This window comes from Drosophila busckii, chromosome 3L (assembly GCF_011750605.1).
Source record: "Drosophila busckii strain San Diego stock center, stock number 13000-0081.31 chromosome 3L, ASM1175060v1, whole genome shotgun sequence".
NCBI classification, from domain to species: Eukaryota; Metazoa; Arthropoda; class Insecta; order Diptera; family Drosophilidae; genus Drosophila; species Drosophila busckii.
In genome coordinates, this window is record NC_046606.1 from 12,455,715 (window position 1) to 12,472,463 (window position 16,749).

At 46.1% G+C, this 16,749-nt stretch overlaps 3 protein-coding genes across 3 annotated transcripts; all 3 read left to right on the plus strand.

Moving 5' to 3' along the window:
- Positions 1 to 5,700: 5,700 nt before the first annotated feature.
- Positions 5,701 to 9,490, plus strand: LOC108600418 (CG33286). Its single transcript, XM_017987980.2, has 8 exons — positions 5,701 to 5,864; positions 5,912 to 6,389; positions 6,442 to 6,543; positions 6,602 to 7,121; positions 7,182 to 8,596; positions 8,646 to 8,817; positions 8,873 to 9,217; positions 9,273 to 9,490. Exons 1-8 carry the CDS (start codon positions 5,726 to 5,728, stop codon positions 9,402 to 9,404), a joined length of 3,303 nt encoding a protein of 1,100 aa, XP_017843469.1. The 5' UTR covers positions 5,701 to 5,725; the 3' UTR covers positions 9,405 to 9,490.
- On the plus strand, positions 9,489 to 13,557 carry LOC108600419 (CG12983). The gene is given in 11 exon segments (XM_017987981.2): positions 9,489 to 9,672; positions 9,728 to 9,951; positions 9,953 to 10,111; positions 10,150 to 10,235; positions 10,290 to 10,391; positions 10,455 to 10,745; positions 10,804 to 11,026; positions 11,078 to 12,660; positions 12,715 to 12,886; positions 12,945 to 13,289; positions 13,343 to 13,557. Coding segments are annotated over 11 exon segments (3,501 nt in total). The 3' UTR covers positions 13,475 to 13,557.
- Positions 13,558 to 13,623: 66 nt separating this feature from the next.
- LOC108600421 (seminase) lies at positions 13,624 to 14,598 on the plus strand. Its single transcript, XM_017987855.2, has 2 exons — positions 13,624 to 14,275; positions 14,330 to 14,598. The coding sequence occupies exons 1-2, from the start codon at positions 13,687 to 13,689 to the stop codon at positions 14,578 to 14,580; spliced, it is 840 nt and encodes a 279-aa protein (XP_017843344.1). The 5' UTR covers positions 13,624 to 13,686; the 3' UTR covers positions 14,581 to 14,598.
- Positions 14,599 to 16,749: the final 2,151 nt, after the last annotated feature.

Consider the following 16,749-nt stretch of genomic DNA (forward strand, 5'->3'; position numbering starts at 1 on the left):
TGTTATGCCAACTAAATATGACAGGCACTGGCTATGGCTATGCGTTCCAGCCACATATGGTCATTGTCTGTGGTCTCCGGGCTTAGGCCCGGCATCCCCTTTTTAGCTGCGATTGACGTGCGCTGATAGCCGATTTTTGCATAAACGCAAAGCGACTCCAACTGTGCGGCGCGTTGGCGGAAATGCGTTTGGCGAGTCCTTGGAGCAGCAGCTATGCAGGGGAGCGCACAGCGCTCTTTACCATTTTGGTCGAGACGCATTGTCTGCGTCTCGTTGCCTGTTTAATTGCAAGGCTAGGGCTTGAGCTTGGGTTTGCGCTTTTTTTGCGTTGTCCCTGGAGGCAGCAGCAGCAGCGGCGAGTGCGTTGTTGGCAATTGAAATTGAGAATCGGAGCACGCTTCACATAGCTTGGCAGCCAGCAAATTCCTATGCCCAAAGCCCAATGTCCATGCACAAGCAGCAGCAGTTCCTGTTGCTGAGCACGCACAATGCGCGCATAGTAATGAGGCTCAGTGGCAAAAACCTGTTACAGTCTTGCGGCTTGTTGCATGCAACGCTTGCATTTTGTCATACAACTGCAGCATGCGTGATAAATGCCCCATTGGGGCGACATTAGATTGTCATTTATGCGCTGGTCGCTGGACTGAGCATTAGCCACACCCGCGTCTTAAGTTTTTGGCCAACTTTTGCGGCTCATGATTTAAGCGCTGTTGCTGTTTGCCAAGCTTGTTTAGCTGCCTAACTGTTAACCACAACAAAGGCCTTGGCCAATGCGGCCCAAGCCGCCGCAGCTGGGGACGCCAAAACGAAAGCCCGTCAAGCAGTTGCTTTAAATCTCGCGCACGAGTGCACACAAAGCCAAAGCCAACCCCCCACCCCAACCCCTTTGGAGCGCCTTAACAAGCATATGGCAGCCGCGCCCGTTTCGGCGACGTTTTGTGCTCAGCCGCCGGCTGCAGTTCCTGCTGCTCCGCTTTGCTCTGTTTTTTTGTTGTTGCCTTTCCCCACTTGAGCAGCAATCGCCTGGACTTTCGTGCCAGGCAATTTCTATTGTTCTTGGGCGAGCGTGTGCCCCAAACGAACTAAAAACAAAAGCCAAAAAACCCGCCCGCTCCGCTCTGCTGTGGCCCGACTCTTTACTCCTGTGGGGGCACTCCTTGGCCCAATGTAACAAAGTCAACGTTGGCTGCCACAAAATGAGCGCTTTATACCTACTTAGATCGCTATAAATTTAGCTTAAGGCAAGAAAAGTGTTGCCCATTGCCGCGCTGCAGCTGCCCAAGCGGCACAGTGTGCTGAAGTTAATGAAAATGGAAGTTTCAAAGTGCATTGAGTTGAGTGCATTGCTCTGCGCTTTTAGCTTATCATAGATAGCAGCTTATTATGTGTGTTGCTCCACTGTGCATTGCAGCTTGCAGTTGAACGCTGCGCTTGCGGTTTGGGGCCATATAGCTTCTCAGCTCGTTGGCCGCTGTTGTTGCGCCGTTAGTGGAGCTTAGACGCCGACTTTTGCCGCAAGTCCGCATGATTTATGCGATTATTCTTTTGCGCAGCGCCCCAACTTTATTGTTTTATGTTTTTGCGGCCAGTTACTTGCTACGTTCGTCCGTCTGTCTGTCTGTCTCACTGTCTGTCTAGCTGACTGTTGGCCTCTTGCATCTTTAGCCAGGCAACTGCACTCATATCTTCTCGTATTGCCAGCAGCTGTTAGGCGCTGCATATGTGCGCGGAGTGGAGTGGGCTGGGGTGCGGCTTGGGTTCTGTTGGGCAGTGTGGGGTGTTTGGTGATTGCAATTATTATATGCGGCATGCAGCTGTGTGGCAAGGCATGTGCCGGGTTAATGTCTTGTTGGTTATTGCTGCTGCTGCTGCTGCTGGAAGAGAGCGCGCCCATTTGTAATTTGGCACTAACGGGCTCGCTGATCCCATAAATTGCATTACAACATATTGGCCAAGTCCAAATTGCAACGACAAGTTCATTAAGTGGCAGCCATATGCATTATAATTGTCAAGGCAACGCATAAACTTCTAATGCTGCTGCTGCTGCAATTAGTGGAGCGCTCTCTGGACTGGTAAAAGTCCAGCATAAATTACAAATCTCGAGCAAAAGCAATTACTTGTGTTATGCACAGCTCAAATTCAAGCTGCAGCCAGATCCGGGCGCTGTTCAAGCCAAGTTCAGTTTGCAGCTTGGTCTATTTTTGGTAACTTGTCTAACAAGCAACTGTTGCAGCTGCTGCTGCTGCTGCTTTTGGGCGTGTACCAATGCAAAAAAGTGGCCATAACTACGCGCACTTATTATAACTCATACATACGTAGTTACTATATAAGCAATAAACAGCAATGAACCAGTTGCCGGCCAGCAAGTCAGAGCTGAAGTCTGAGCTAGTAACTCGCCCCGTTTGTAGCTGCAGCTGCTTTCAAGTTGCAGTTACCAAAAGTATAGCTAATATATAAAGCAGCTTAACCAAGTTGTTGCCTCTGCTGCAAAGTTAGCGCATTGCAACTTCGACTTTACGACTGCTTTACTCATTTTGCCGTTTTCAGGTTTTGTGTTTTAATGCGAAATTGATTGAAACGAATCGACTGTGAATTTGAGTGCAAATGAGAGCAACTCTGGGGTCCACTCACCAGCCGTAAACTATTTCAATAGCAAGACACGATATTGCAAATGTAGTAATTGTTGCCTTACCTGTATGCAGATTGATTTTTGCTGTAATTAAATTGTGACTCACAGAGCTAGAAACCCACAGAAGTTGTTAACTTGGCCAAGTTATTTGCAAATGCCATATAATAACACATTTATTGCCCAGTCAAGCAGGCCAAGCTCTGCTGGTTGGGCTGCACTTTAATTTGCATTTTCATTTGATGTTGCATGCTGCACAGTTGGCAGTTGGATGATTGGGAAAACGTGAAAAATGTAGCAACATGTCGTCGTCGTCGTCGTCGTCGTCATCATAAATCGATAAAAATGAAAATCGTAGAGCGTGCCAAGCGTTGCCAATTAAAAGTGGCAGTGGCAATTTGCCAGCAGTGTCTAGCTGCCACTTGTTGCATGGCAAACATTTGGATGCACGACAGCCTTGCAACTGTCGCAGCTGCATTCGTAATGAGCTGCCACACAGGCACCTCGCATATGTAGCTGGACATTTAGCTTGAGCTTGAGCGCAGTTGGTTTGAAAAAAAAAAAACAAATTAGTGTTGATAAGACTCGCTGCTGCACAGTCGTTGCCACCAACGTTGCCAGCATTCGGCTGAGAGTTAATTTTCATGCCACTGCCACTGGGTGTGGCAAGTAGCAAAGTGGCAGCCGCAAGAAACAGCCACAGCTTAAAATGTGACACACTTTCCACGCTCACTTTTCTTTTGCTCAACTAAAAGCAACTAAAAGCAGCAGCAGCAGCTCTTTTAATATATGTAAATTTTCACAAAAGCGACAACAATTAAGCTAAGCAGTGACAAGACAAGCGGGGGCAAGCGTAACATTTTGGGGCACAATGCTGCGGACATCAGCCAATCAACTGCGCCAGCCAAAAGAATTTTTTCTAATTTGCATATCAAAGACATTAGCTGAATGCTCGGCTCGTTTGCCTTTTGAAGTTGCTTTAGACTTAAGACTAACAAATTGTTGTTGTTGCTGCTGCTGCTGCTGCTGCATTGTTTAAAGAAAATCAACTGTCTACCGTTAGGTAGCAGCAACATAGGAAAAAATCCGTGTCTATGACTAGCTTAAGTTGCTCTATAATATACGAAGTGGAATGCCACTGATTAGTTGATGTATTTTAGATAATAACATTAAAATTAAAAGCCGTAAAATAGTTATTATACGTATGCATTAATATTAAAAGAATGGAAAGTGAAAATCATATGGAATATTTTTGAATATAGCAGCGCATGAGCTAATGAAATTTAATTTTAGGGCAAGAGCTGTGAAGATTGCGTGTGAAATTTATGAGGTTTTTAAATTAAGGCAAATTAAAATTCATCTCTTTAAATATTTACTACAGTTAAGTAAAAAGTTTCGAAATGGCGTTCAATATTTGAATTATTGACTCGTTTTCCAACACTGCTGCTTACTCTACATTTGTAGAGTATTCAAACTCTCCTGCAGCTGCAAATTAATTAGACTCTCGATACATTGTGGACAAACTTTTTTGTTGAGTTTTGGCCACTGCACACAGTTTGTAGTGAAGGCTCATATTGTGTTTAGTTTTCTCATTAATTATTTTCCAAACTCTTTTTGTGTGCAGCTCTCTCATGTAAATGACAAAAGTTGCTTTGGCATTGTTTGGTCATTTGTGTGCTGCTGCTTGCTCAAACGGTAAATTATGTAGTTGGGTGTTTTGGTCAGGCCTTTCTAATCGTTATGCCTAGTTAAGGCAGAAATAATAATGAAACCATCAGCTGACGCTGATTTGGTGGCTTTAATTTTGAAAATTGCTCAGAGTACGAAGTGCGGAGCGTGTGTGTGTGGAGCAGGTGAAAAATCACAGACAGCCAGACAAACTGGCAAACTGGCAAACAGGCAAACCAGGCAAAGAGGCAAGTGGACAAGTGCTTGCCACTTGTTAGTGGCATTATATAGTGTATAGTGCCATTGTATTGTAGTATAGCTGGCATAGCCGCAAATCAAATAGTTAACTTATACAGTTGTCAATTATTTTTAGCCAAACGCTTTTATGATTGCTTTGCTCTGCAAACTCAGCGCAGTCTGCAGTCAATTAGCAGCAGCAGGACTCTTTAAACATTTGTTTACTGGCTCTGGCTTTGGCTTTGGCTTTAACTTTGGCCAGTCATTCAATTGCTAGAGCTGGGAAATTACTGCAGCTTTAAGCCTGAACAAAGAGACATGAGCTGTGTGAGCTTTGAATGTTGGCTGAAGTCTTGGCGCTCATTGCTAGCAAATTATAATTGAATGATTGCATGGCCTGGCAATTGATTTGCGCGTCAATTGCCACAGCTGCTGCTGCTGCTGCTTGTTGTTATGATGAGGATCAATTGTTATTGATTGCTGCTGGTTGCGCTGGGTAAAGGTGTCAAAACTATTGACGTTCTAAGCAAGAATTTCACTGCCCAAAAAGCATTTGCGCGTTGGCCTAACAAATGGCGAAAAGTTTGTCAAGTTCATTAAATTATTTCAAATGTTTTGTCTTTGTCAAGGCAGCTGACTTATTACAGACACTGTAGACGACAGAGCGCCTAAGCAACTGATGTATGTAATGGCCATCGATGGATTGACAACGGACTCGGACGTGCTTGTGGAACTCGTTGCGGCCGTTGGGGTTTGTGACAAGAAATTTATTTAAAAGAGACAACTAGGCAAGAAATAAATTTCAACAGAATTGTTGCTGGCGGCCAGCAAAGGAGTTGTAGCTCAAGAGAGATATTGATGCAGATAGCTACAGATAGCTACAGCGGTCTGGAATGCAGTCGCTCAGCTTGTAGGAGTTGCCAATGCTGAAATGAAATTCATTCATCAGTGTAATCGATCAGACAACACAGTTTGGCCATTGACATGGCTGCGCTCTCATGTAAATGGCAATTGACAATGCTACATAAAGTTTAAACAATTTATTGCAAACGAGCTATTGTTTAGCTAACTTTCTCCGTCGCTCAGGCTGCACCCACAACACATTAAGCAATCGCTTAGCTTAGGACTTAAAAACTTAGCACAAGCAAATAATTAGTTAGCTAATTTATACATTTATAAATTTTATATATAGACATGGTTAGGCCATCTGGCCAGCTCTCAGCTGAGAGCGCCAACAAGGCCGGACTGCTGACTGAGAAGGATATGCGCGAACGTGAGCAGCGCTATATGCAGCGGCTGCAGGACATCAGCGTTAGCTGCAACTTAATCAAGGGTAAGCGCTGCACTCATATTGCTCTCATTATATAAAGCGCTGTATAGATGCCACCGATGAGTTTAATAAGCTGGAGGAGCAGCGTGCGCATCGCGAGCATTGGGATCATCATATACGCTGCGATGGACTGCCACGCCCCTATATACCGCCCGAGATGCGCACGTTTCTGGAGCGACTGCGTCACTATCAGCAATTTGATGTTAATCATAGCATTGACTGGACTATGAATGTGGATGAGCGCACGCTTCTAACTCAGGATATATTTCGCACGGATAAGTCGCGTAGACATGTCAAAGTGAGCATGGATGATCATATAGGCGAGCGTTTCCAAAAGGATATCTATATGTATTTGAATACACTGCGCAAAATCGATATAATGCTGGATAACAATGCGGAAATGGCGCGTGTTGCGTTTCCGCTGCAAATGGAGATTATGGAGGTGCGACGTGAAATTGAGCGTGAGCTTGATGCCTGCATCGATCGCTTGACCTACAGAATTATACGCATGGATAGCGTCTACATGAAGTAAGTTAGTTTAAGCAATAACAATTGGCTTACTTAAGCGTTTTATTTACAGCTCTAGCGACGCTATAGTAGCCAAGTGGGGCTTCAAGTGCGATAAATATGCCATTGATATCTGGAGTCTGCGCAATGTGCCCATACGCTTCAATGAGCTGCCGTAAGTAGCAGCCAAACTGCAGCCACAGCTATTGTGTTTACCTTTTACCGCCTTTCAGCGCTCCAGCTATGCTGGCGGTGTTCAGCTGCGCCGGCGTGCGCGTGCAGATGCCGCTTAGCGTGCTGCGCGATTGTCTCACAGTGCGCTGCGTACACACGGACTACGATACGTATTCGCAATATGCCAAGAGCTTCGATGAGGTTATTACAGCGGATTCGCCTAATGTGGACATTAATGCTGGTGTTGTTGACATTGAGGATTGCCTGATTAACGAGTGGCTTATGCAGCTGGATATACAAGAGGAGCTGCTCAACAATATGATACAGCGCCGGGAGGCGTATGAGGAAATTATGCAGATCATCAATGAGCGCACGGAGAAGGCAAACAAGGAAAAGAAGTCGGGCGATGACTCTGGACCCAAAATAGTTATACCCAAAGCGCCCAAGGAGCCGCCACTAGTGCTGCCTGGCTTGCTGCCCGATGCGTATCCCACATTTCTGGAGCGTGAGCATCAGCAGTATATGGATTTGCTAGATGAAGTTTATCATCCGCGCAAGCTTCGGCTGGCGTCTCACGAGGTAAGCGGCTTGTCGCTCAGCTTGTCGCTTAACTAAGCGTCTGTTGCGTTGCATTTGCAGATTAATATGAGGGAGCACATTATACTGGGCGGCATCTTCTCGCTCATGTTTGTGCGTCAAATGCCCAATACGCACTTTCAAAAGTTCAACATTGTGCTGCACGAGAATGGCCGCGTGCTGTACACCATGCTGGATGTGGTGGCCGATGTGCTGCGTGACTCGAACTCATCGCGCCTGTCACGGCTTTCGCGGCGCAAGTCACGCCTGGAGCTGTCGCAGCTGCAGGAAGGACCGCGCAAGACGCTCATGCTGGAGGATGAGGAGCTGCCGTATTTCTTTGTCACCATCGAGCTGCCGCGTGAGCTGTGTCTGTGGGGTGAGCCCACGGTCTGTCAGTATATGACCAGCCAGGAGTACGAGGTTTCGTCCGAAAATATTTCAATACGCGAGGAGAGCATCAGTGTTAAAAAGAAGAAAAAGAAGTCAACGATACAGCGAAACACAGTCAGTAACTTTGGTCCAAGGCCATCGCAATTTGCACGTATACGTCGTAAGACTTTAGAGATGGAGAATGTCTTTCGACCCACATTGGTCTCGCTGCTGCGTCACAGTCGCTTGGCAAAGCCAGAGGATCGCATTTTGCCGCTGCGTAACTTCAGCTTGGATCAACGCTTGAATCAAATACAAATACGCAAAATTGTGCGCTACTGCGTGCCGCGCATAATCTCTTCATTTAAATTTCCACTGGAGGTTAAGGAGGATCGCGACGCAATGGATACGCGACCGAAGAACAAAAATATGCTCATACGGCGTCGCAGCTTGGAGGCGGAGGAGACGCAAGTTGCTGTGCGTGATATTAATTTTGATTTCGATGTGCAGCATCAGCCCGAGCGTCTGTTTCCCATCTTTGCCGATGTGGAGCATGTTTATTATCCCGAACATGCGTACACTGAGCACTCGCAGAAAAAGGAATCCATCTATGGCATACTGGAAGCATTCGATATGATCAAAATGCGCTATCAAACAGACTATAGTAAAGTGATGCACCAAAAGGAATTTACTGCAGATCTCAAGAAGTCCAAGAAGCATGCACCAGCGCAAGGCTTGGCCGCGCTGCAAGGCAGACGACAACCCTCCGTAAGGGGCAGCAAATTTTCGGTGCATAGCGCTTCGATCATTTCAAGTCATCGCACATCCAGCGCCAGTAACATTGGCGAGCAGACTTCGGTCACATCGAATATTGAAGCTGCTGAGGCGCCAACAGAACGCAACACTTTCAATATAGAAGAGCCAGAGGAGAAGCCCAAAATCGAAGTTGTACACTGGACTACCAAACATATATTGTCGACGCATTTCGATAGAGAGGCGAAAATAATGCGCATTAAAACGGATCGCTTGGGAAACTTTGGACTGGCCTTTAAGCGTTACGAGCATTTTCCATTTCGCGACTGGATTATGCAGCCCAATGAGGATAAGTAAGTTAACATTAGAAGGCATATAATTAATAATAACTGTTGCTTGCAGTCCTGATGAGATTATGCTAAAGGTGGATACATTTCATGTGCGTGTTTTTTTGTATATTACCAATCAGGGCATCAGAGGCTATGCTACAGATATAAGCAAGGGATATGTAGCGCATCCAGTTAAATATATGGAAATTATTGAGCCCATTGCTGATTTTCGTTTGCTGCGTCAGGTAATTCAACTAAATTCATGCGTTGAGCTTACTAATCTGTTTATTTTAAGCGCAGAAGTTATGTGAGAAGAACATTAATATATTTGCTCAAAACGATGCTTGCTTCTATATAACCAATGGCTACTTTTCCATTAAGCATTTGGCTTTAGAGGATCATACATATGATGCCATGGCGCTGCATTGCAAGACGATGAAATTCTATCGCTCTGGCTGGAATCGTTTGTCCTCGCGTCGCAATTTGCTGCTGGGCATGAAGAATGCCAAGGACAATACAGACTATACGGAAGTTACAATGCGCATTACGCCGGACAATACAACATTTGTTGAAGTCAGCGAGCTCTGCTCTGATGATCTTGATGTCATTAAGCTGGACTTTAAGCTTACCTGGCGTAATATTGGCGTAAGTGTGCACAGACTTCACATATAAACGTTGCCTAATGCCCATTATCTTTTAGCACTATACGGATCTGCATCAGGCTATATGCAGCATGAGTCCCAGCGCTTCGGATGCCAGAAATCGCGATGCCATGCTGCTCTATTATATCAAGAAAATGCTTAACGAGTTGCATGTTATGAGTTTTTCCTAAACTTTGCATCATTTGTCAGTTTTGTTTTTAACACACACACACACGCACATAAAAACAAAATATAAAAAATAAAAAAACAATAAAATGGCAAAAAAAAAGTCAAAAAAAGATAAAAAGCATATTAAAAACTTAGATAAAACTGAAAAAAAGCCAGAGAAAGAAGTTGTATCGAATCAGCGTCTCATATCGGAGGAGGAATGGCAGCAACGCGAGCAGCGTCATTTGCAAAGGATACAGGATGTGCAAATCTGTTTGGGCTTCATCAGCGGTTGGTAGCGTTTGCCCAGTATCTAAACTTGTAAACTTCTAATGCTCTTCATTAGAGTCCATCAGTGGCTATGAAGCGCTGCTGGAGCAGCAGAGCAAAGCTGAGCACTGGAAGCGTTATCTGGACTGCGATGGACTGCCGCGTGTGGCAAGTCCACCGGAAATACGCACATTTCTCGAACAGGTGCGGCACGAGTGTCAGGTGGATGTCAATCATACAGTCAACTGGGAGCTGGCGGTGAATGAGCGAGCGGGTGCTAACGAGGATATTTTTGCCAGGATGAACGCGTCAGAGCGGTGAGAGGCGACCGAATCTGGGGCAGCTCTATAGCGACTTTGTGCAGCGCATTCTGATTGTTTTGCATCGCATTGATTTGCTTTTTGCCAGCCAGCTGGAAATGCAAGATATGCCACTGGAACATGCTACGGAAATAACAGCGGTGAGTTGGCCACAATGTGCACAACTTGCCACACACAGACGCGCAGTGAGCTCAATCAGGAGATTGATGTGCTGTTCGATAAGCTAAGCTATCGCATCATAAGCGAACCAAATGCGTTTTCAACGTAAGCAGCTGGCTTATTATTTTAGATGCTAGCTAATTTGTTATTTACTTTTAGCTCTGATGATGGCTTTATGCAAAAGTATTGCTATCAAAGTTCCAAATTCAATTTTCAGCTCTGGTGGCTGCGCGATGTGCCCATACGCTTCAAGTACTTGGAGTAAGTGGCAGCAACAATTGCAACAGCAACTTGCAACAATTGTTAGCTAACTTTTGTTTATAGGCTGCCCGTTATGCTGGCCCAACTGGACTGCGTGGGCGTCACTGTGCAAATACCGTACAGCGTGCTGAGCGACAATTTGACGCTGCGTTGTGTGCACACATTTTTCGATCCGTACTCGGAGTTTGCCAAGAGCTACGAGCAGGTAGTGCATGAATCCGATGAGGACTTGAATGCTGGCATTGCTGATATTGAGGACTGTCTAATCAATGAGTGGCTAATGCAAGTGCGCATAATGAACAACATAATGGATGAAATGGATGAGCGAATACAGCGTTATTTGGAGACTGTGGGGTAAGCGACTAACCTCAATTAATATAAAGTTAAGCAGCTGACTGTGCTAGGCCGCTAGTGAGCTGGACGAGAAGAAGGAAAAGCGTTTAGCCAAGCCGGCAGCTAACAAACCCGCGCCAAGCGACAAAAAGACTGCCAAGCCGCCAAAGGAGCCGCAGACGCTGCCACCGGGCATGTATCCCGATCCCTACAATATATTTCTAGAACGCGAGCAGCGTGATTACTACGAGTTTCTGGATCAAAACTTTCATCCACGCAATCTGCAGCTGGAGGCCAACGAGGTGCGTCTATAGCAAACTTATAGCTAAAGCTATAACTTGTCTGTCGCTTAGGTCAATTTGCGGGAGTACAACATACTGGGCGGCATATTCTCGCTGGTCTTTATGCGCAAGCCCAAGCATACGGACTTTGAGAAGTTCAACATGACGTTGCATGCCGATGGACGCGTACTTTATACGATGCAGCATGTGCTGGAGCTGGAGACGCGTCAGAGCGAATGGAGCAGGAAGAGCGAATTTAGCAGGAAGAGCGGACTGCAGAAGCAGCAGAGCAGTATGCATGTGGGCGCACTTCAGGCGGATATGGCAGCTGATGGGGGCGTGCTGCATTTGCAGGATAATGAGCTGCCCTATTTCTATGTGACCATCCAGCTGCCGGCGCACTTGTGTCTGTGGGGCGAGCCGCTGCCTTGTCAGTTCATTGAGGAGGAGGAGGAAGAAAAGCAGCCTGATGAGGAATCGCTGGAGGAGGAGAATGTTGGCAAGCGGCGAAAGACACGCAAAACACGCAAAACGCGACATGGCCTCGGTGTGGGCGTCGGCGTTGGCGTTGGCGTTGGCAGTGATGAAGAAGGCTCGACAGAGAGGCCATACAATCGTCGTACCTTAGCGGCTACGCCGCAGACTCTAATTAAACGCAAGCGTCACAATTCCAAAAACATTTACCGCCCATCATTGCTGGCCATGCTGCGCCGCACAATACCACGCAGCATTGCAGTGCCAGGGGTATCAGTGCATGACTTCTTCTTGGCGATGAAGTGCCTCAATAAGTGTCAAATGCATGCGCTGCAAGATCACTGCTTGCCACGCGTGCTCTCCTCCTTCAAGTTTCCGGCGGAGTTTCGCATGGAAAAGTTTGACGAAAAGGTGGCGGAAAAGGCAAAAGCAAACAAACTGATGCGCAGACATCGCACAACGGCGCGTGAGTCGGAGGAGGATGAGATCAACTACTGCTATAGTCATGAGGATCAGCAGGCGCCCGAACGCATGTATCCCATATTTCCGGAACGTGACAAGATTATATACGACGATGACTATGAGCAGCAAGCGAGCAGTGATGCGCCTTCGGTAACCAAAATCAAAATCGATTTGCTTGAAGTGGAAGCTGCTGAGCCCACTGTATGCGACAGACCCACGTTCTATGGCGTGCTGCGCACGCTGGAGGGCATACAGGAGCAGTATCGTGTCGCCACCAATGCCATACTGAGTCAAAGCGATGGCAAGAAACCCAAGAAGCGCAAGGAACCGCAGCGTTCATCCGATCAAAGTGGCGCCGCTTCTGTGCAATCCGGACGCAAGACTACGGTGCGCATTTCTATAACCAGAGCGATGAGTCTGATCTCTGATCAGAGCGATGCCATTAGCACTAACTCAGTAGAGTCTGTGCGCGTTGGCACTGAAGTGCCCAGCGTCAGTGGCTCCTATGCGGATGTGGACGAAACACCAGCGTCGGAGCTGCAGGCAGCGCGTCCCAAGGTTAAGCACTGGACTAATAAATATATACTGAGCACAGATTTCAATAAGGAAACGTATACGTATACGATTAAAACGGATCGTTTGGGTTTGTTTGGCTTTGCCTATCAGCGCTATGGACACTTTCCGTTTCGGGATTGGTGTCTGCAGCCCAATGATGACAAGTAAGTGCGCAAGGCGAAGGCTAAGGCTAAGCAACTTATGTTTTTATATTGCAGTCCCAATGAGCTCATCTTTACTCTGGACACTTATTATGTGCGTGTGGTGCTTTTCATAAGCAGCGAGGGCATACGCGGCTATGTAACTGACATAACCAATGAGTATGTTGCGCATCCTGTCAAGTATCTGGAGATTGTCGAACCCATTTCAGACTATCGCGAGCTGCGCAAGGTTTGTCGCCATCTCTAGAGCAGTTACACTTTAACTAATGCTTGTCAATTGCTTCCAGCGCTTCTGCGAGCGTAACATCAACATCTTTGCAGAGCACGACGCTTGCTTCTATATACACAACGGCTACTTTTGTGAAAAGCATTTGGCAACGGAGCTGCATGTCTATGATGCAATCGCCGTGCACTGCAAGCTGATCAAGTTCTATCGCTGCGATTGGAATCGCCTGGCCACGCGTCGCAATTTGCTGCTGGGTCTGCGCAATCCAAAGGATATAAACGATGCTGCTGCCGTTACAGTGCGTGTTACGCCCGATGCTTCAACGTTTGTCGAGGTTACCGAACTCTGCTCCGATAATTTGGACATCTTTAACTTGCACTATCAGCTAACCTGGCGCAATATTGGCGTAAGTCTCAAAGTGCATATTAAATCTAGACTTAACTGTATGCCATTATGCAGATCTACTCGGATGTGCATCAGCTAATCAACTCCATGTATCCACAAGCAACGGATGTGCGTAATCGGGATCCCAAGCTGATACATTCTATACGGCAGCTCTTTAACGAGGTCAGACCATTGAGTTTTTCATAGCTCTTTCTCTTTGATAAAAATGCATTTGTGCTTTCAATTGACGTCAATTAAACTCAATTGTAATGCAAACGAAACTTTCCACTTGACTTTTAGCTGAACTTGCCTTACGCAATCGACTGCAACGAATGCTAGTTAGCCACGGTCTGCCATATGGCTTAGATTAGTTTAGTTTAGTTTAGTTTAGAGTCGCGTGTGCTTTAGTTTAGTTTGCCATGCTGATCCTAACACTGCTACTTGCAGCGCTGCTGCAGCTAAGTTTGGCTGATGATGAGCCGCTTGAATTTGGCAATCTGAAGCAGCTGGTTATGCCTGCTGTACACAATCGTGTCGTTGGCGGCGAGGCAACCACTGTGGAGAAGCTGGGCGGCTATATAGTCGCACTCAAATACCAGAACGAATTCATTTGTGGCGGCAGTTTGATCGCGGAGCGCATTGTGGTCTCGGCAGCGCATTGTTTTATAGGACGTCCCTTGAAGGGCTTATGGAATATAACTGGCGGCATAACCCGCATCGACGAGGAGGGCCCAACAGTGGGGATAAATGATTACATTACGCCTGAAGCCTTCACCGAGAAGGGCATGCACATGGATGTGGTCGTACTGCTGTTGGAGAAAGAGCTTAAGGGTGAGAATATTGTCAAAATACCGCTATGCCATACGCCGCTTAAGGAGGGACTCAAGCTCGTCGTGTCCGGCTGGGGCTTGACCGATCCAGAGGCGCTTAATCCGCATCCACGTCTGCGCACTGTAAGCGTGCCCGTCATCAAGAAAACCAAGTGCAGCGCCACCTACAAAGCATCAAGTGAGTTCATGCTAGCTGCCATTCTATAACAAGCTAATGCATCTTATTCTGCAGTACACATCAGCAAGAGCATGTTCTGTGCTGGCATCTTGGGTCAGAAGGATGCCTGCACCTTTGACTCGGGCGGACCAATTGTCTACGAGTCGGATGAGCAGCGGGAACTTTGTGGCATTGTCTCGTTTGGCATCAGCTGTGCCAGTCCCAAATATCCAGGCGTCTACACCGATGTCAACTATATCAAACCGTTTATAGAGCAAGCCATGCGAACTTTGCTGTCAGAGAAGGAGCAAAAGAAAGCAGAATAAAGCGCAAGGCAGGACAAACATCTTTGTGTTTTAGTTTGCGTGTCTGTAAGGCTGCTGCTGCTGCTGCTGCTGCTCCGTTGCTGATCACTGACTGATTCCATAATTGATTGGCCAGACTAAGAGCAGCAGAGCCGCAAATTGCCGCAGGGCAGCAGCAGCAGCAGCAAACTTTTACTTTTGCCAGCCAGCCTAAAATGTAAATTAGCTGCGTGGCTTTGGGTTGTCCAAAAACAAAATTTATGTGTCTCGGCACACATTGCATGACTGACGGGCTTTCGTCTGTGTGTTGCTTAGTGCCCCGAATTAGTTTAATCATACAATTAATTGTTATTTATAGCTTCCTCTTAGCATTTGAAATCCTTTGCACGCAAGCGCAATTTTAGAGGCATTGTAACTGTTTCTAATATTTGTGTGTGTGAACTACTCTGCGCATATCATTAATGGTAAGGATACGACACTCAGCCGGAGAAGTCATAGAACATTGATCGTTATGTTCTTGGCCCATAAATATCCCAAAGCCTGCAGCTAGCTTATTTTTATTATCTGCTTTAATGGATGCGCAACTCCAACGCACCCACACGCCGCTCACTTCGTGTAAATAACCAAGCCGCCGTGTAACAAGGCAACATATGTCGCGCAATAACATCAGCAGCATCTAGGAGTAGCCGTTGCTTTAGATATACGACTACCATGGCTCTCGCTGGTGTCATAATAATATAAGAGACATTTGTAAGTGCGCAGCAGCAAGCAGTTTAGCCAGCAGCACAGCAGGATTTCCAGTAGTTGGGGGGCACAACGCGCTGCCATGAAGCTGGCACCTACTGCGCGATATGCAACTCCACTATATATATATATATCGTATATATATATATTTAGTGGCAGTTTGACATTTTTAACTGCTGCTGATCTGTTCCAATCGCACATATCGAATCGCATTGCAGCTTGGCTTATTATTGAATTTTAGCTCTACGCTCTACGCTTTGCTTTTGCTTTGTTAATTAATAAACACATGGCGACTACAATTTTCTGTTGAAGGCGCTCGCGTATGCAAACAAATCTTTAAACTCAACAAACACTTGATCAATAGCCCCGCTCTGTCCATGTGTCCATGTGTGCGTCTGTATCCCACAGTTTAGAGCTCTTATTCTTTTGTATTTCGTTTTATTATGCACAAGTATGTGTACTACTTGAACTGTTACGAGTGTTTACCTGGCTTAAAAGCCAATAAAATCGACTGTTAATTGTTTTGGTAAATTGAAAATTAGGTTTTGGGAAAAGAAACGCGTCGCAGCTCGCTTGAGAATGTTGCTGCCAAGTTTGCGCAACTGATTAGCTTGTTCTAATTTAAGAAAAGGAAAAAAACTAGACAAATCGAATTCCCAAACTAAATAGTAAAGCCGCTTTAGAGAGCTACAAAATAAAAATCGGTTAATTAAAGTTCACAGCAAAAGTTGAAAAGCGATTTCATGCCGCGTTGAATCAACAAATTGTAAACTTTATACAGCGACTGAGACTGAGACGGAGACAGAGACTGCGACTGAGGCAGCGTAATTTGTACTTATTTAAGTGCTTGATCATGCTGATATCATCACCTGGACAACAAACGTGGCCTCAATGCAATTAGTGTGTGCCTGCCTCAGTCGCCAGGTGGTCTCCCAAAAGCAAAGTTAAATTTCGTTTCTTTTTTTTTTTTGTTGGGTTGCGTCTGCTGTGTGTTGACAGTTATTGATCGATGTGAAATTAATTTTTATGCAGCTTTAAGCATTCAGCGTTCGGGCTTTAAGTTTCAAGCCCCCCACGCTAACTAATTGTGCAGCTTAAATGGTTTGTCTAATGCGCAGCAAGCGTTCCAATAAGTGACACTGACTAATATGTAATCATTAATCTCGCTGCTGCTTAGTGTCAGCCAGCTGGCAGTCTGCCCATCAATACGCATCAAAGCTGCAGGAGAATGGCCAAACAAATTCCACGCCATGATGAATGTCTGCGAGCTGAGCATGCTCAGTTGGATTTCTCTGTTGCTCTCTCTCTGTCTCTTGAATTTGCCTAGACAAGCGGCGCAATCAAGCTGCGTCAGTCACTCACTTGGAGCTCAAGTGCACGTCAGTCAGTCAGTCAGTCAGTCAGCATGCCCCCCATGCTCCCCTTGCAACATTCTGTAGCCATGAC

Bases quoted from the DNA above. Each gene is read 5' to 3' on its own strand.
- LOC108600421 (XM_017987855.2), top strand. From the start codon at position 13,687: ATGCTGATCCTAACACTGCTACTTGCAGCGCTGCTGCAGCTAAGTTTG. The intron at 14,276-14,329 runs GTGAGTTCATGC...CTTATTCTGCAG, and splicing joins CGCCACCTACAAAGCATCAA to TACACATCAGCAAGAGCATG.
- LOC108600418 (XM_017987980.2), top strand. From the start codon at position 5,726: ATGGTTAGGCCATCTGGCCAGCTCTCAGCTGAGAGCGCCAACAAGGCC. The intron at 6,390-6,441 runs GTAAGTTAGTTT...TTTTATTTACAG, and splicing joins ATGGATAGCGTCTACATGAA to CTCTAGCGACGCTATAGTAG. The intron at 9,218-9,272 runs GTAAGTGTGCAC...ATTATCTTTTAG, and splicing joins TTACCTGGCGTAATATTGGC to CACTATACGGATCTGCATCA.